Raw genomic sequence first — 17,855 nt, forward strand, 5'->3', positions numbered from 1 at the left:
CCCCCCACACTCCTCCCCCCACTCCCTTACTGTCAGACCCTGCTCTCCCTGAGCACATGGAAATGAGGGCAAATCATTGACACAAAAGACAGTAAATAAAGCCTGAATTATTTATAAAATCCATAAATGGACTTCATTGTTATAGGCAAAGAAAATGATGAGGCCATTGAAAAAGATCAAGCTGGTTTCTGTTGTATGCTTAGATGTGCATCTTACATAAAATAAAGTTATAGACAATATACGTATCCATCTCCTCAGTGCTCCCTGTGCTCCTCTATACTGAAGGTAGAGTATTACCACATCTAAATGTGACTTACTTGCTTCAATTTATTATATTTTTTAATACTAAACTTGGTTTCATATCTTGATGAGCCCAGATGTAGTCTGCTAGTGGTTTACAGTTTCCCATTGCTTGCATTTTATTATTTTTACAAAGCAAATGTCTATCAATCATACAGATAAATTAGAAAAAAATTGTGCAAACATAACACATCACAGAGATTTTTCCAACATACTATGTAATTATTAACCTGATTTTTGCCATTGAAAAATCCATGAATTGCAGATAGCATGGATGAAGTTAAATGCTTTTATACTAGATACATTTTGCTTATACTGTACTCCATAGGTATGGCTGTACAATATAATTGAAGCTTTGTCAGCTCTGTAGCCTAGCAACAGATAATACTGTTAGGTTACTGAATTGCTCCTGGTTGACAAGTAGGGAGTATTTTTGTGTTTATCATGTTTGCTAATGATGGGATCCTTTCCAAAAGGCTTGTCTTAATCTTAATTAGAGTTTATCAGCAGAGGTCTGCATGACATTGTGCAGACACTGATTTCATAAATAATAAAAAGTGCAAGTGAAAAAATTGGCAGGAGAGGAAGATATTTAAGGCCACTGATTCTTGTAAGAGCAGCATGAATTTCCAAAATGTAATCAAGTTTGAACTGTGACTCTATTCTTTATTATCGAAACTTGCAGTACACTTCACTGCAGTTTTGACAGCAATTATGAGTATGATTTATATGCTTCCTGTTAGGAACCAGATCTGTTTGCCTAAGAATTTTGATCATAAACATTACAAAGAACAGTGAGTCCACAGTTTTTCAGAAACATCAGGGGCTTACTTTTCCCTCTCCACAGGACTTGTTTTACTCAGTCTTTTATTTTTAGGTAAAATTGTTGCTTCTATTTTCTAATATGAGAGACACCAAAAACAGAATCTTAAAATAAGTTTTCCATTTGGTGGAAGCTATGAAGGTATCAGATAGCTGCTTCAGTGCCTGATGTCATTTGATAAAGAAATCATGCCATGCAATTGGAATGTATTATTTTGCTCCAGTTTGCACAATATGATATTCTTCAACTTACCCAACTTGTTTTGATTAACTAAGCTTTCCTAATTCTTTGCAATGTGATCTAATAAAGAAGTGAGATAAATACTTAAGCCTTCACTAATATTGTTACATAATTCCTGTGTATTGTATCTTCTTTGATTGATTTCATTGCTATCATTTTATGGGCTTATAAATCTTACTTTCAGTTCCAGGAACCTCTGGATCAAATCTAGACCTGGGCATGAAAGAAGTCAAGAACCCCCTCCATGACCATGGCTTATTTAGGAGATAAAAATTAGGAAGCATTACTTTTGACGAACCCTTCTAGAAGATATTCGTTCATATCCCTCTTCTGCCTGATTCAGAGCATGGAGTTATATCTCCCACTGTAGAGGGACCCTAGCTGAGCAACTACATCAGGATGGGGCCTGTGTGCCACACACTCAGTGGATGTCTCACTCTCTCATTCTAAAATCTCACTCACCATGACTTGGTATAACCATGAGAAAAGTATCAGAAGGCGGTACCTGATTTGCGAGGGAGATGACTGAGATTGGTGTATGTCACGATGTCTACAGATCTTCCGTGGGTCTTCTCCTCCCCTATACCCCACCCCTTTCTACTCGGGTGTTCCTGTTGATGCCTGATGTGGTACTTCCTGCGCCAGCTGCATGCCTTTTTCCCAGGCTGCGGCCCTTGCCCAGGTGAGGCTGGGGTTCTAACCCCATTCTGGAAGCAGAGCCTGGGAGATGTCGGCTATGCTTCAGCAGCTTGTCTGCTGGTGCAGCAGAGCACACCCTTGGTGCATGGGCTCACTGCTTCTCTGTAGGCTTGGCTGGGGATCTATCACCTGGGGAGTGTGCTGGCTGCCCTCATCCTAGTAAGTACAGGACTTGACTTGGCTGCTGCTACACCCACATTCCAGTGGACTTTGTTATTCCAAGGTGAGGATCTCTCCTTTCTCTAGTTTTGATGAGAAATTCCATCTTGGACTAAAGGAGACTTTCCCAGTGAAAGCTTCCTCTAAACTAGTACGTCTCTAGAAGTTTTGATTTCAAACAAATGGCATTTTTTGACAAAAAAATGTTTAAGCAAAATATTCCTACCATTTGGCGCAATATCACATAGGCCTGTTAACCTTAACCTATCCATATTGACTTGTACCAGCACAAGGTCTGACTGTAATTGAGCACTGTAAATCCACCTAAGTATGTTTCAAACACCTGCCTACTCTCTCCTCCATTGTTCCTAACACATGGGAAAAGCTCCCTACAAATATTTGCAAAACTGTCTTACTGTTTCCCTCCTCAAACCCTTCCCTAAAACTGTGCTGTGTACAGAAATCTTGACCATGATAAGGCTGCTGGTAGGTCAAGGTTCCTGCCTGTCATGCTGATCAATATCATCTCATTTTCTCCTTCTCCTCATTGTCTGTCTATTGCTATCTGCTGTCTTTTGTCTTAAACTTAAATTGCAAGCTCTTTGGGACAGAGATCAATCATCCTATTTTGTGTTTCTATAATATCTATAACAGTGGAGTCCTCAACCTGAGCTTCTTTGAATTATGATAATACAGACCTCTTGTCTCTGCCAAACCCCAGATCATAGGAAAGTAGAGCTAGAAGGGACCTCACAAGATCATCTAGTCCAGCCCCCTGCTCAATGCAGGATTGTCCTCGACTAAACCATCCCAGCCAAGTGGCTGTCCTCTTAAACATTTCCAGGGATGGAGGTTCCACAACCTCTCTAGCTAAGCTGTTCCAATGCTTGACTACCCATAATCAGGAAGTTCCTTGTAATCTCCAGCCTAAATTTCCTCTGCTGCAACTTGAAGCCATTACTCCTAGTCCTGTTCCCTACAGCCACAGAGAAAAGTCCAGCTCCATCCTCTCTATAAATGCCCTCCAGGTATTTGAAGACTGGACTGTTATCATTGCAAGTGTATAAAAGTATGAAGTAGAAGAAAGGAAACAAGGTGGTTTCTCCATCTCTATTTTCACAGCCCTCATAAAAGCCAGCATGTTTGCAGTCGTGGCACAAGGGACTGTTCACATGCTATAGCCCTGGGGAGTTCAAGAGAGACCTGTTCTGGCCCACCCACTATCTGTAGCTATCCATAGGCAAGAACACACAAGCCAAGTGGGGAACACCACATCCCTATGGAGGAAAAGTACAGCAAAGCAAATGAATTTTGTTCTAAGGGAAAGTAAGCTGTATGACTTTTTCTGCATGCCTGGGAGTTCGTCTACAATATGGGGCTATACCTTAAAGGCAAAATACTGAGAATAAACTACTTATATACACCCATTCACTGTTGCCCATCAAAATTGATTTCCTAAACATCCTTTTTCCAATAAGGAAATGAAAGAATAACTGCAGAAATAATGGTCTAATCCTTCCGCCAGAACCCTAATGGCTTTAAAGAGTCCTGACGCAAGGATACTGAGACAGCCTTTTAGTAGGGCATGCAAGGAGTTTGATCCAGACTGATTACAGCTGGAGACCTTGTAATCAACTGCAGTTTTCTTTTTCCCCAGGGATACAACATGATGAGATATCTGCTGGGGAAAGAATGTCACAGTTGGTTCATTTATTGTGGTGCATCTTTATTTTCACAAGAAATGCATGTCATAATAAGACTACCATGCAAAATCTTATGCTGTATTAAAGGTACACTGTATTAATAGTACACTGGTTTCTTCCATTATATTACAGATTTCCTGTGTAGATAAGAATAAAACAGAAGTGTGATGAAACAAAAGGAAGGCCATGCTTCTTTCACCAGTAACATTTATATTGTGTCTATAAAACAGGGTAAAACAGGGTAGCTGGATGCTAGATATTCAAACTGTAACTTGTCCAGATCACAAATGTTATATCTATAAGCCTGACTAAATATTTTATTTTCTCATGTACAGTGCACCATGGAAAAAAATATGCACTTTGTTTATTAAAGGAAAACACAGCATAGCAAGATATTTCCTTGTAGTAAGTAACTGAGTAGCAGAACTAGGGAGCTAAGCCTGTTCATCATTCTGCTCCCTGTACATCACAGGCAGACTTTACTTTCACTTTTTTCAGTAACCAGCAGAAACTGCTCTTACCATATTTCTTGCACACAATGAACACTCCAATTTCCAGCAACTAGACTTTTTTTAAAGGCACATGTGGTGTGTGAGAAAATAGAGCATACTCTGGTGTGGTTCACTTCACCCAGTTCTAAAATGGTGCAACACCAGTGACATCACTGGATTTACACCAGTATGAGATAAGCCAGCCATTTCTCTGAATGTTCAAATTCCTAATTGGTCATAAGGATTCTGGATTTGAAGAGACAATCATGATGCTGTCTCTGCTTTTCATCTTCTTAGTGTTTAGAAATAATTGCTCGGTTTTCCATTGTTTAGTGTCCTTGCTCTGGATAACAAACCATAATGTCCTATTTCAAGCGACAGTTGGTAAACTGTGTAGCTACCTAAAACTGCTGCAAAGCCAAGGGGTGAATTTAAAGACACTTTCCTGCTTTGAAACTTTTACACCACTTTGAGGTCTGGAAGCTCAGCTTTATTTTTCCACTGAAACACATTGTCGCTGATGCTGTTTTGTTTGCTCATCTTTGAAAGCTAATAGACTGGTTTAATTAATTGTCCAAGATTTCTCTAAAACAATGTCCTAATTCTTCCATTTAGCTGTGGCATATCATACACTGTTGTTATCTCCTCCACCAGATTTTAGCAACAAGTTGTTTTAAAACTATAATCTCTTTGAGGGGAAAAAAATGAAGTGCAGTTGAAAAGGCAGTTATGCTGAAAGATAAACACAGCAATATTACTTATCAAAATGAGTACAGTTTTTGCTTGCTTAATGAATACAACATATAGATTTTGCTATATATACAAAACCTGGGGGAAAAAAAGCTTTATAACATATAAAGTATGCAACATTATTTCAGGCATAACTATATTGGATATGTATCTAGGCCTGAGAGTGTAGATAACACAATGTAAGTGCTTTGCCTGTCTAAACATGTTAAATAAATGAGCATTCACTATCGCATTCAAATACATTAGTAGATGTACTCGCATAGTTAATTTTCTTTTTAATGCACTGCACGTGACATTTGCAGCACAGAGCTATAGTGTATCTTACTGTTTGATGAAAGTTTCTCCCCCCTCCTCCTGCTTTTAAACAAACCTTTATTTGAATAAGCCTTTATGAAACAGATCTGTGGCATATCTTCTTTTCAGGAAGTTCAGTCAGTGTAAGAAGAGATAAAACAGTCATGTTATGAAGAATATTACGTAAGGAAAGATTTTTCAAAGAAGGATGGTGGCAAACATAAAGAGGGAAAACGACCTTATGAGGAAATTTGATTTCTTCTTTACAGTTGTTTGTTTTTAATTCTGCTAGGGAAGGGGCTTGTGAAATAAAACAAAAAACTGTCACAACAAAATATAAAGGAAGTGCAATAAAAAGCAAAATCTGGAAAAGTGGCAGCTAAAATCATTTTGCCTGTATCTGATTTCTGGTAATGCCAGTCTTCTAGGACACAAAGGGAGGAATTAAAGTGAGTATTCCTTAATACAATTGATTGTATATTGTAATCACTTTCTCCCTAAACAGTATTTTGATCATTTGTCCACTAATGAAAATGAACATTAAAAAGCAACAGTTTTTTGCCTCCTCCCCACAAGTAACCCTCTCCAGGTAGAAGAGAGCGTACAGATGCAGTGCCCAAGTGTTAAGTTCTTCTGGAGATCTGTGTTCCCAATTAAATCATTCTGTTTTCATTTTTCATATAGGGGGACAGCTGTGGTGTACCACGACCAAGGCCATCTCTGAGGGTGAAGAGCTAATTGCCTTTGTTGTAGATTTTGACTCGAGGCTACAAGCTGCCAGTCAGATGACTCTTACAGAAGGGATGTATCCTGCACGTCTGCTGGATTCAATACAGTTGCTTCCTCAGCAAGCTGCTATGGCATCTATTTTACCTACAGCTATTGTGAACAGTAAGTGCTGAGTACTCTACTATGGTTTTGTGTGCGTTGTTGTGAAGCAGCAGAAATACATTTGAACAACTGGCATGGTAACTATGCTCTGTAGCAACCTCATCTGGAGTTTTTGACCCTCCCTCATATATAAGCTTTGTAAATCTGTTCCCACAACTGGCAGACTTATAAAAACTCTAAAACATGAAACACCTGTTAGCTTGCTTGTCCACCCTCCTCCCATCAGTACAGGATAGTTCCTTACAGTGTAGTTTCTAACATTTATCCAGTTTAATTTTATATTTCTGGCACTTCATGTTAGAGGCTGCTTTGAAATGCATTACAGCAGGGGTGTCCAACCCCTGGTCCATGGGACAAATCTGGCCCATGGAGCCAGGGAATCTGATCTACGGGTCTCTCTAGAAGGCCCAAAACTTTGGCAGTGGGTGAGCAGTAGCTATTACCACTGTCACTGCTCCCCCTCCACTAAATTTCCAAGCCCCATGTAGCTGTATCAGCCCCAGCTGAACTGACCCTGCACAGAGGGATTGGGCCCCATTCCCACAGAACTGGATTGCACCAGGGTTTGATGCAGCCATGCAAAAACAGCCTAGCCAGAACCAATGCAGCTGTGCACAACTGAACCCCTGCCAGGCCATTCCCACATAGCTGCACTGTGCTCCAGATCTGGCCAGTGGATTGATCTAGCACTGCTCATCCAGCCAGTGGGCTGAGAAGGTCAGGCACCACTGCAATCGAGTGCATTGCTAGGAAAATTTTCCTTAGCATAACCTCAGTTTATTACTATAACTCTGATAATGAAGGGTGCTTACACATACATTTAATGCATTGATAAAACCTAAGCATATGTTTAAGCTCAAGTATCTGCTTTATACTGTCCTGAATAGGGACTGATGCAAAGAGTTCTAAGGACTTTCCTGAATTGGGACATTTCAACCTAGGGGCTGTTTCTGCCCCTTGTAAAACCCTGGTTCCTCATCCTCTCCCTCTTGACACCATTTAGATATTTGGTATCTGCTATCATGTTCCTTCTCAGTCATCACTTAACCCTGTTACACATGTTTAGCTCTTTCTTGCCAAATCAATTCTTTCTTTCCCCTTGTTGTAGCACTTCTGTGTGCTATTTGTGGTTTGCAAATATTGTGTAATAAAGAACTGACAGCCCACAATAAGAAAACTGAACTCGGTATTTCAGGGCTGGATGAACCAGTATTGTGTAGGCCCAGCTATTGCCACCCTGATCCAGGCTAAGTAGCACTTGACTCTTGAGCAGTCCAAGCACATTCAGTGCTGTTTCTTCAGGCCTAATTAAAGTGTTTTTGTTAATAATCTTTTTTTCTTTTTTGTTGTTTACTGTGTATGACAGCAATTATACTAGGCATAAATTTATTCTGAACATATTTCTAAAGGAAATAACATACTAAAAAAACACCCCTTGAAAAGAGGGCAGTAGCAGTATCATGCTAAAAGATCAGGGAAAACAAAGCAAGATCATCTTTGTCCTGGAAATGGATGATTGTGAGTTAGGATTCTTATTAAAAATGCTATAAATTACTGCTGCTTGGGAATTTTCAGTCAGAATAATTTTCTGAAGGAAAGTGTAGTTTACACAAAATAGATTTTTTTTTAGAGGAAAATTTTGATTTTGCCAAGTTATTTCAATTTTCTGTCAGGAAAATCAAAGCAAAATATGTCATTTAACCTGTTTCAATGCAAAGGAAAATATTTTTTTTTTTTAAGTTAGTAGTGAGTTCCCCCAAAATTCATTTTGAATCAGTTAAAATATATATATATATATATAGTAAACTGCTTTTACCAGTGGCATATTACCTTTTGGGAATTTTAAGGTATGTCTACACAGTGCAAAACAGTACCATGCAGAGGTCAGTGATATAGCTCTGTATGTACTAGCTCCTAAACTGGAAGCAATGGATATACATTCAGGCAGTTTGGGAGATTTGTCCTGTGAACACATCTAATGCTGCTTCCATTTTGGGAGTGAGCATACCCAGACTACATTGGACAATGTTGAATGGTGCTGCCTTCAGCTATGTAGACATTCCCATAGCTCCAACTTATTCTCTTTTATGAAGTACTCCACCTAGACAGTTGCATCTCTTATAACAAAATGCATCTATCACAATGCATTTCCTCTGCGTGGTGTATTATGGGAATCATGTAATTGGGTACATAATTGGAGCTGGAATACATCTTCCATAAGAAAAGAGAAATGTAGTGTAGCCAATCAAAGTAAAACATAGCTGATCTGAAAATGTAGACATATTTCATTTTTTATTCTAAAAAAAATCTAAAAACTTGTTTCAGTATTTCTGAATCCCTTTTTTGGATTTGGGAGAAAGGGGCAGGGAAATTCTATTCTATGGTAAACTGTAGCCTTTCTGCTTTTGGTCCTTTTTCAAGACAAAAAAAATGTTGAAATGTCAGCTTTCACACGAATGAAATTCCAAATTTCTCTCACCTCTGGTAAAATGTTTTTAATATCAGGGTTTGTTAAAATATCTGTATCCTATTAAATAAGTCACAGTTATTCTATAGGAAAGAGGAGCACAGAAACCGACAGTGCTGAAAGAGACTATGGTGATCATGCACAGAAAAGCAGACAAGCATTTGCAATGCATAATGGCAGCACAGTAAGGAATGCAAATTTAGATTGCCCCTACAGAGGCATCTGCTCATGAAACAAGGAGTTAATTGTCCTTTTCCATGAATTAGATTATGGTGCCCTTACTCACACTGAGAAATACCTTGCTTCTCAAGTAGTCGCATTGAAATCAATGTTTAAAGCTAAATATAGTTAACACAAATAATGACAAATAGACTATAAACTCCAGATGTCTTAAGAGTCTAAGGCCAAGATTTCAAAGGAGTCTGTTTTTGGAGTCAGCCTTTAAAGCAGTATCTCTCTGAAAATCAAGTCTAATTAAGCATGTTGTGCCCGCAGACTGAGCCAACCAAAATCACTGATGTTTTGAAAATGCTGGCCCTAATCTCAGCTTTAAACTATATAGGGCAAAAATTCTAGCTTTATGGAGGTAAATGGGGGTTCCATAAGGTCAGAATTTCACCCCAGCCTAACTGCTAACAGTAGGTTCAGCTCACACCAAGATCAAGTATGTGTTTCGTCTTTCTGAGATATATAAACAGAATGCATATTGTGGAGGTCTTTCTACCAGGATGTTGAAAACCGAAGGCCCTATCTGCTATGTGTAAACATTAAAGATTCCAAGTCAGTTTTCTTAAGTGTGTAAAGGATTAACTCAGTGTATTTGGTCAAAATAACTTCTTCTCTGTTATTGGGAAACATGCTGTGCAACCAGTTGGTTGCTGGCTTCCAATCAGTAGTGGTTCTACTTCAGCGATGCCGCATATTGCATACTGCAGAATCCATTGGGATGACAGGCAAAGCATAATTATAAAATACTATTCCTAGAAATATCTCTTTTGCATGGTAGAAAGTGGAACAATAAGGATTAACCAACAATAAGAGAGCACTGTACATTAGAAAATTTAACTCCTAATATTAGTAATAACAAGAATCCAGGGAACAAAAAAGCATGAGCTTGTGGGTTAGAGTGATAAGTACCGAATTCATGTTTTATGACCACCAGGGACCATTATGATCATCTAGTTTAACTTCATGCCTATCCCAGGCAACAGAATTTTACCTAGTGACACCTTTCCATAGGCTAATAAAATTGTGGTTGAATTAGAGCACACATTTTTTGGTGAGGGCCTGCTGCTCCAAAGCTTGATGCATGTGCAAAAAAAATAAATAAGCAAGCACATGATTCTAAGGTGTAGTTTAATATTTTTTTTCATGGTGATATCTTGTATAACAGAGGGTAATACTTAAATTTGATATGCATTTCTACCCCAAAAGTAGATTTGGAAGTAGTAAAATCTTCTGGAAGTATATTTATAAAAATTCACTATTTTATTAATTGATTTTACCCTGTTAAACAAAGACATTGTCATTCTTGCTGGATCTCTAACTTGCATACATCTTAATAAACCCATAGCTGCACTATTTATTAAATAAATATTTATTTGATAGCAAAGTTAAAGGAATTAAGCCTGCTGTGTTAATTGGTTGGAACTGAATGCACTGTGGCTAACCTGCACCTGGTTATATTTGCTCATAGAGGATATATTCCCATGCAAATCCTGTGGCATTTGGTATCGAAGTGAGCGGAATTTGCAGGCCCATCTCATGTACTACTGCAGTGGGAGGCAAAGAGAGGGGACACAGCTGTCAGAGGAAAATGAAGATAGTGCTCATCAGATATCCAGTATCTGCCCCTTTCCACAGTGCACCAAAAGTTTTTCTAATGCAAGAGCGCTGGAAATTCACCTAAATTCTCACAGTGGTAAGTGTCATACATTCCCCCCTAAATCTAGCTATTCCTTAAATATTAACCACTACAATCTTCATCATCTTCAGTGACTTTTTTAAGTGTAAAAAGTATTTCAAAAGCAGGAAGTATGTACTCTTGAAATGTCTTTCCTTTCTGGCCTATGTTATAGTCCATACATCTCTCATCTACCTGTGTCACTGTTCTAACCTACTAGTACTGCCTTTTCTGAACCCTGGATTTACAGAAATCCAAGTCACTGTTTGTTCATTGGTCTGGATTAGAATCATAGAGCTGGGAGAGACCTAGAAGGTCATCCTGTCCAACCCCTGCCCACATACAGTCTTCAAGTTGCTTAAAGTATTTAAGCAGCTGTCACTTGGCCCTTTGACAGGTTTAGTTAGTTAAAGCATAAGGTAGGAATTCAGAATATCTGTATTGTTATGCCAAGCCTGACACTGACTATCACCATACTCTTGGTCCATGCCACAATCTCCAAACCTTAGTTTCCCTTCTTATAACATGGGGATATTACTTCTCCATTTGTAGAAGGAGCAGCTCAGACATCTGTAATTAGAAAAGTGAAATCTAGCAGGGAAAAATGATCCGCTTAAAGGTCCTGTGCATGTTCTGTTAAAATTTTGTTTGATCTGTACAAGTTATTACTTTGGGGAAATCATAAGAATACACAGAATGCTCATTTTTGGATTTCCTGCAAGACTTACAAAGTTTTTTTTGTTTGGGTAAGGCTGCACTTGCAAGCAGGGGTGAGTAACTTGGCCGTCTAGTGAAGGCAGCAGTTACTTGTGTCTGGGCAGGTGACTTGTATACTCCAGGACTCCCAGCGGATCTCATTAGTTTGTGGAGGTTAGAAAGGGATTATGTACATTTTATAGTTTCACAGGAGGAAGACCTGGTCTAATGTAGCTTAGGTACTGAGTTGCACCTGGGGTTTTCAAAAGAGGCCTGCATTTGGGGGCGGCAGGAGGTCATATCCCACATATATGATTACCATATAGCAACCTGATCAACACCAAGCTTGAAGCAGTGCCCTCCATTTCTGAAAGTATGAGTCGCTATAGCCCAAATTAAAATGTCACCACAGAGCTCTTGGGGCACCTATACATGCACAGGGAGGCTATTTTGACACACTGTAATTACAGCACATCGGAGCAGACTTGATTAATCGAGTCTGCTGGAGCATGGTAATTACCACAATCTGGCAGATTCCACCATCACATGTATCAGCGTCTCTGTACTGAAAAATGGCAGCAGGAGCACTTTAACTAAAGCTTGTTCAAAGTGTCGTTGGAACTTTTAGCTTCAGGACACACTTAATCACATTTACATTCTCACCAAAGATAGGTTCAAATATGCTACTGTTCTCATACCGTTTTTGATTTAGGTTTTCTTTCCCAGATAAGCAGTTGACCTCATGCAAGCAGGCAATTGGCCATCAGTGATGCAAATTGCTAGACGTGTACTGCTGCCTGCTTTCTGTTTCTGACTTACTGCTCCTCATTCAGTCTGAGTCCTACGTCACACGGACTTTGTCTTAAGATACCCTTATGTTCAAAGAGCAGAAAATATGTACCTCTGAGCTTCTTGAAATCTGTGTCTCTATCCTTGTGTATTTTGGGATTTCATAACATAGTGTTCCATAAAGGAGGACTAGGTTTTCTTCCAAGCTGAAACTGTCATTTCTAAATTTGAATTATAGAAGGTTCAGTCTATTTTTATCCTTTCCCTGTTTTTGCCTTCATTAATTAGGACATTCTTGAGTGCTTTCCATTTCTTATTTGAAATGCTGAACTCAATATGGAAATGGAGCCATTTTGGAGTATATATAGTCAGAGTGGATCACTTTAGGAACCTTTTTTATAGCAGAGTAGAGAAAAGAGATTTTGAACTGATTCATCCATTAACAGAGTTGGTAAAAATGTACATACATTTTCACTAGAAGAAACTGATTTGTTCCCATATGTGTCTCGGTGTGGTTGGTTGGTTTTTGTTTTTGTGGTATGCTTTATGAGGGGAAAGTGATCACTTTAAATGTTGTTTTATTTATCTTTTCAACAGGAGTAAAAATGGAAGAATTTCTCCCACCTGGCGCAAGTTTGAAATGCACAGTTTGTACCTACACTGCAGATTCAGTGATTAACTTTCATCAGCACCTGTTCTCACATCTTACTCAAGCTGCCTTTAGATGCAATCATTGCCATTTTGGCTTCCAAACTCAGAGAGAGCTGCTGCAGCACCAGGAGCTACACATCTCTGGCAACAAGCTACAGCGAGAAAGTGACATTGAACACTCTCCAAGTGGTAATGAAGAAACTTTACAACCAGCAACAGACCTGTTGAACAGAAATGAAGTTCCCCCAAGCCAAAAGACAATGCAAACTAAAGATGCAAGTTCTGACACTGAGCTTGACAAATGTGAAAAAAAGACTCCACTTTTCCTTGCAAACCAGAGGCCAGAAGCACAGCCTGTAACAAATAAACAAAGCTTTTCATATACTAAAATAAAATCTGAACCATCTAGCCCAAGACTTGCTTCATCCCCAGTTCAGCCTAATATTGGCCCTTCTTTCCCAATGGGACCTTTTCTTTCTCAGTTTGCTTTTCCCCAGGATATCACAGTGGTTCCTCAGGCTTCAGAGATCTTAGCCAAAATGTCTGAACTGGTCCATCGAAGACTGAGGCATGGAAGTAGCAACTATCCTCCTGTTATTTACAGTCCATTGATGCCAAAAGGGGCTACCTGTTTTGAATGTAACATAACATTCAATAATTTGGACAACTATTTAGTACACAAAAAACATTATTGCAGCAGCCGATGGCAGCAGATGGCAAAGTCACCAGATTTTTCCAGTGTTCCTGAAAAAATGCCAGAGGCTGTAAGTCCCAACAATGGTCAAAGCTCTTTAAATATTCTAAGCACTACTCCTCACACTTCTGACCCAGAGAATCAGCTTCTGCAGACATCTTGCATAAACTCCTCTAATGTTTTAGATTTGATTGGGCCAAATAGCAAAGGTCATGAAAAAGATTTTTCAACCCAGGCTAAGAAGCTGGCAACTGCAAGCAATAGTGATGAGAAGATGAATGGAAAACCGTCTGATGTGAAAAACCCCAGTACTCCATTAGTAGATGGGGAAAGTGATCCAAATAAGACCACATGTGAAGCCTGTAATATTACTTTCAGCAGACATGAAACATACATGGTCCACAAACAGTATTATTGTGCTACGCGCCATGATCCTCCACTGAAGAGATCTGCTTCCAGCAAAGTGCCTGCCATGCAGAGAACAATGCGTACACGTAAACGAAGGAAGATGTATGAGATGTGCCTACCAGAGCAAGAGCAAAGGCCACCACTGGTTCAGCAGAGGTTTCTTGAAGTGGCTAATCTTGGAAACCCTTGTACATCTACTCAAGAATCAGCAGAAAGTCTCGGAGAGTGTTACCATCCAAGGTGTGATATCTTTCCAGGAATAGTCTCAAAGCATCTTGAAACTTCTCTGTCCATTAACAAATGTGTTCCAGTTTCAAAGTGTGACACTTCACACTCCACAGTTTCTTGCCTAGAGATGGATGTCCCAATTGATCTCAGCAAAAAATGTTTATCACAGTCAGAGAGGACATCCGCTTCTCCCAAAAGGCTGCTGGACTACCATGAATGTACAGTATGCAAGATCAGTTTTAACAAGGTAGAGAACTACCTGGCCCATAAGCAAAATTTTTGCCCTGTCACTGCACATCAGCGCAGTGACATGGGACAGCTTGAGAGCAAAGTGTTTCAAAACCCAGAAAGTGAGCGAAATAGTCCTGATGTCAGTTATGAAAGAAGCATAATCAAATGTGAGAAAAATGGAAATTCTAAACAATCCTCTCCCAATGGAAACTTGTTTTCTACCCACTTAGCAACTCTTCAAGGACTTAAAGTCTTTAGTGAAGCAGCCCAGCTTATTGCTACAAAAGAAGAAAACAAACATTTGTTTCTTCCACAATGCCTTTACCCTGGAGCAATAAAGAAAGCTAAAGGAGCAGATCAGCTTTCTCCATACTATGGAATAAAGCCAAGTGATTATATTTCTGGTTCTCTTGTCATTCATAACACTGATGTAGATCAAAGCACAAATACAGAAAGTGAATCTCCTAAAGGCCAAACACCGTCAAATGGGTGTGCTGTGCAGAAGAAAGAGTCTCTTCCACTATTGCCAAAAAACAGAGGCATGGTAATAGTTAATGGTGGACTAAAACAGGAGGAACGGCCTGCAACCAATCCACAGCAAGAGAACATTTCCCAGAATCCTCAGCATGAAGATGGGCACAAGTCTCCATCTTGGATATCTGAGAATCCTTTAGCCACAAATGAAAATGTCTCTCCAGCCATTCCTACAGCAGAGGAACAGTTGTCTAGTATAGCAAAAGGTGTGAATGGTTCTACCCAGGCCCCAACCAGTGGGAAATATTGCCGACTGTGTGACATCCAATTCAACAACCTTTCAAACTTTATAACTCACAAGAAGTTTTATTGCTCGTCACATGCAGCAGAACACGTCAAATGAAACAATCGGTCGCCTTTGGTACCCGTGTTTAACATATTGTTCCACACCGTCTAAAAAAAGCTATTTGAATTACATCTGGACAATCAGGATATAATTCATTATTGCTGAGTTGAAGACTTAAAGGTGTAATTTCATTACAGTCCATTAGTAAAGTGTATTATTGGTGCCATTTTCAAAAATATTAATTTATTTTACCAGCAGTATTCATAGCTGTAGTTATGTTATTTTTTATTTCAAAACTTTATATTAAAGTCATTTGTAATGTTATTGTATAGTTATTGTGTAGCACATATGGTTTGCACTGTATAGTAGATTTTAAAGAAAATAGTCACAAACAATACAGAAAAGCATTTTAGAAATAGCTTCAAAAGCACTTGTGTATCCTGATTTTTTTCTTATATGCCGTTGCAGATATATGTATATGCTAAAATATAACTTGCAATAAAGTTTCAACTATGCTGTAAAGTTCGCCTTAAAATTTCAATTTTTTTGAACAATTGGGCTCAATTTGCACTTTATATTTTAGCAGATACAGTACCTTAGTCATTAGGCTTTGCATTTGTATGTAGCAATATGTTTCTGTCCACTTTCTTAATCTGAAACGTACGTTAACTGAAGATGGCAATTTTTTTCTTGTATAGTACTTGTATTTTCTTTTGCTGATGCATCTCTGTCTCAGTTTTTAAACCTTTGCTGTTAAATGCAATACTTTATAAAGAATGAACAAAATTACTGGAAGCAGTATTGTAAGTAATGAGGTCATATCAATCAGTTTTATCTTTTGAAAGGCACAGTCTAAAACAAAACCCTAAACTCAATGCTGCAAGTATGAATCTAATTCATATATAAGATATATTTAAATATAAGAGTAGCAATACTGCAACTGGTGATCACAAAGATAATGTTCTACTTCTGATAGAAATAATTTCTCAACAAATGTTGTTACTATGCATGTATATGGATGGAATAAAATTCCAGATCAATGGAGATGTTTGGCAGTAATTTTTTGTTTGTATGTTTGCTTGTTTTTGTTTTGCAAAGGGGTTAACACCTGAAAATCGAGGAAGAAGTTGGGATCATTCTAGCATTGCACATTTGGCAATGGAAGAAAACACCTCATTAAACAGTTTAAAAGGAAAGAATAAAAAAATTGAAGTCTATAGTAGAGGATGTAAAAACTAAGAATGTTTTTAGAACTAAGGAAGACACAGTTCACTGAGGAACCAAGGCTCTATTTAACACATTGAAGCTGATGAAGGTATACTGTATTGCACCAGCTGATAATGTGACTCTCTATTTTTTATCTCATTAACTGCCCTAAGAAAGCAAAGTAGTAGCAATTTTTGTTCAAATAAATAGGAACATGCTCTCACTGCTAACTTTTTATTTTAAAAACTACCCAGTCAAGATTAATACATAATAATCACTATTCAGGAATGGACATTTGAAAGTAAATGTTAGCACAGTGCACAAACAGTTAACATCCTGAATTCCAAATCATGCACTGCTTTCATGCAAATATAATGTGATTATAAATGATTATTGGTGCATTTTAACATATAAATTTGAATATATCGTATAAATAAGTTAGTTTAGTTCCCTAATCAACAAAAGAACAAGGAGTGACTGCCCAAAGTAAGAAAATTCAATAGCTTCATCCATTTAGGAATGTCCTGTTACATTTGGAAATCAAGCAAGCTATATGACCTACTATAATTGTTTGTGGAAGACTGAAATGGAAACCCCACATAGCAGAATGTGGGATTTTGGAAATGTGTCTACCATCTGCATTTTTACAAAGCATCCTACAGTCTCTTAACAGGAAAGAATCCTGGTAAAACTGTTGGGATGTTTCCTTGCCTTCTTATATCAGGGTTGAATTCACCCATTGGTGTGAGAGTGGACAGGTATGTATGACTCACAAAGCTAAAATACAAAGAGTTCAGAAATCAGTTGGTCCATTAAAAGAAGAAATAATTAACAATGCTGGCTGAGTGATTACCAAGACATTAAGGCTAGCTTTGTCAAAAATTCTCAGCACTGGCCTACCCCTGCTCCATAAAACGCAATGGGCATTTCACATGAATATTTCAGTGGAACCAAACTTAAGCCAACATTGAACTTGCATGAAAATCCCTTCCTTAGTTTTTTTTCCAGGAAGCAGTTTACAATTGAGGAATGGGGTTAGGTATTCAAGGAGAATAAATAATAAAATTAAGTGGTTGCTGTTATAATTTAGTGTTTGCCTAAGCATTTGCACACTGGCATACCAAAATTCTGCTGTATGTCAAATTCTTATGGTAACTGGTGATAAAATCTGCTTTGTTCAATGGCAACCACTGTTTTGAAAACTGTCCATCCACACAACAGTGATTTATAGGATGAAAGAATAAACCTGGCTTGAATTACTGTCCAGATATGTTCGTTCTGAAAAGGTCTACTTACAAATTAATGTTTGTTGTTTGAAAGATAAGCCAATATTTATATCATATGATGTAAGTTAAGCATATAATGTAAGTTGGTCAGTGAATCAAATGTTGTTTAAAGCAATTCGTAGGTTT

The 17,855-nt window shown here is 38.3% G+C and overlaps 1 protein-coding gene across 1 annotated transcript in view; it reads left to right on the forward strand.

Annotated features, from left to right (window-relative positions):
* The window catches only part of ZFPM2 (zinc finger protein, FOG family member 2), a 416,479-nt gene extending 400,198 nt beyond the window's left edge, over positions 1-16,281 (forward strand). The window contains exons 5-7 of the mRNA XM_019519407.1: positions 6,144-6,350; positions 10,514-10,738; positions 12,803-16,281. Coding sequence (XP_019374952.1) covers positions 6,144-6,350; positions 10,514-10,738; positions 12,803-15,294 — 2,924 coding nt within the window. The 3' untranslated portion in view covers positions 15,295-16,281. The remainder of the gene's footprint in view (positions 1-6,143; positions 6,351-10,513; positions 10,739-12,802) is intronic.
* The last annotated feature ends 1,574 nt before the right edge of the window (positions 16,282-17,855 follow it).

The sequence above is a fragment of the Gavialis gangeticus genome, unplaced genomic scaffold, assembly GCF_001723915.1.
Source record: "Gavialis gangeticus isolate Ggan-Ray unplaced genomic scaffold, GavGan_comp1, whole genome shotgun sequence".
Taxonomy (NCBI): Eukaryota; Metazoa; Chordata; order Crocodylia; family Gavialidae; genus Gavialis; species Gavialis gangeticus.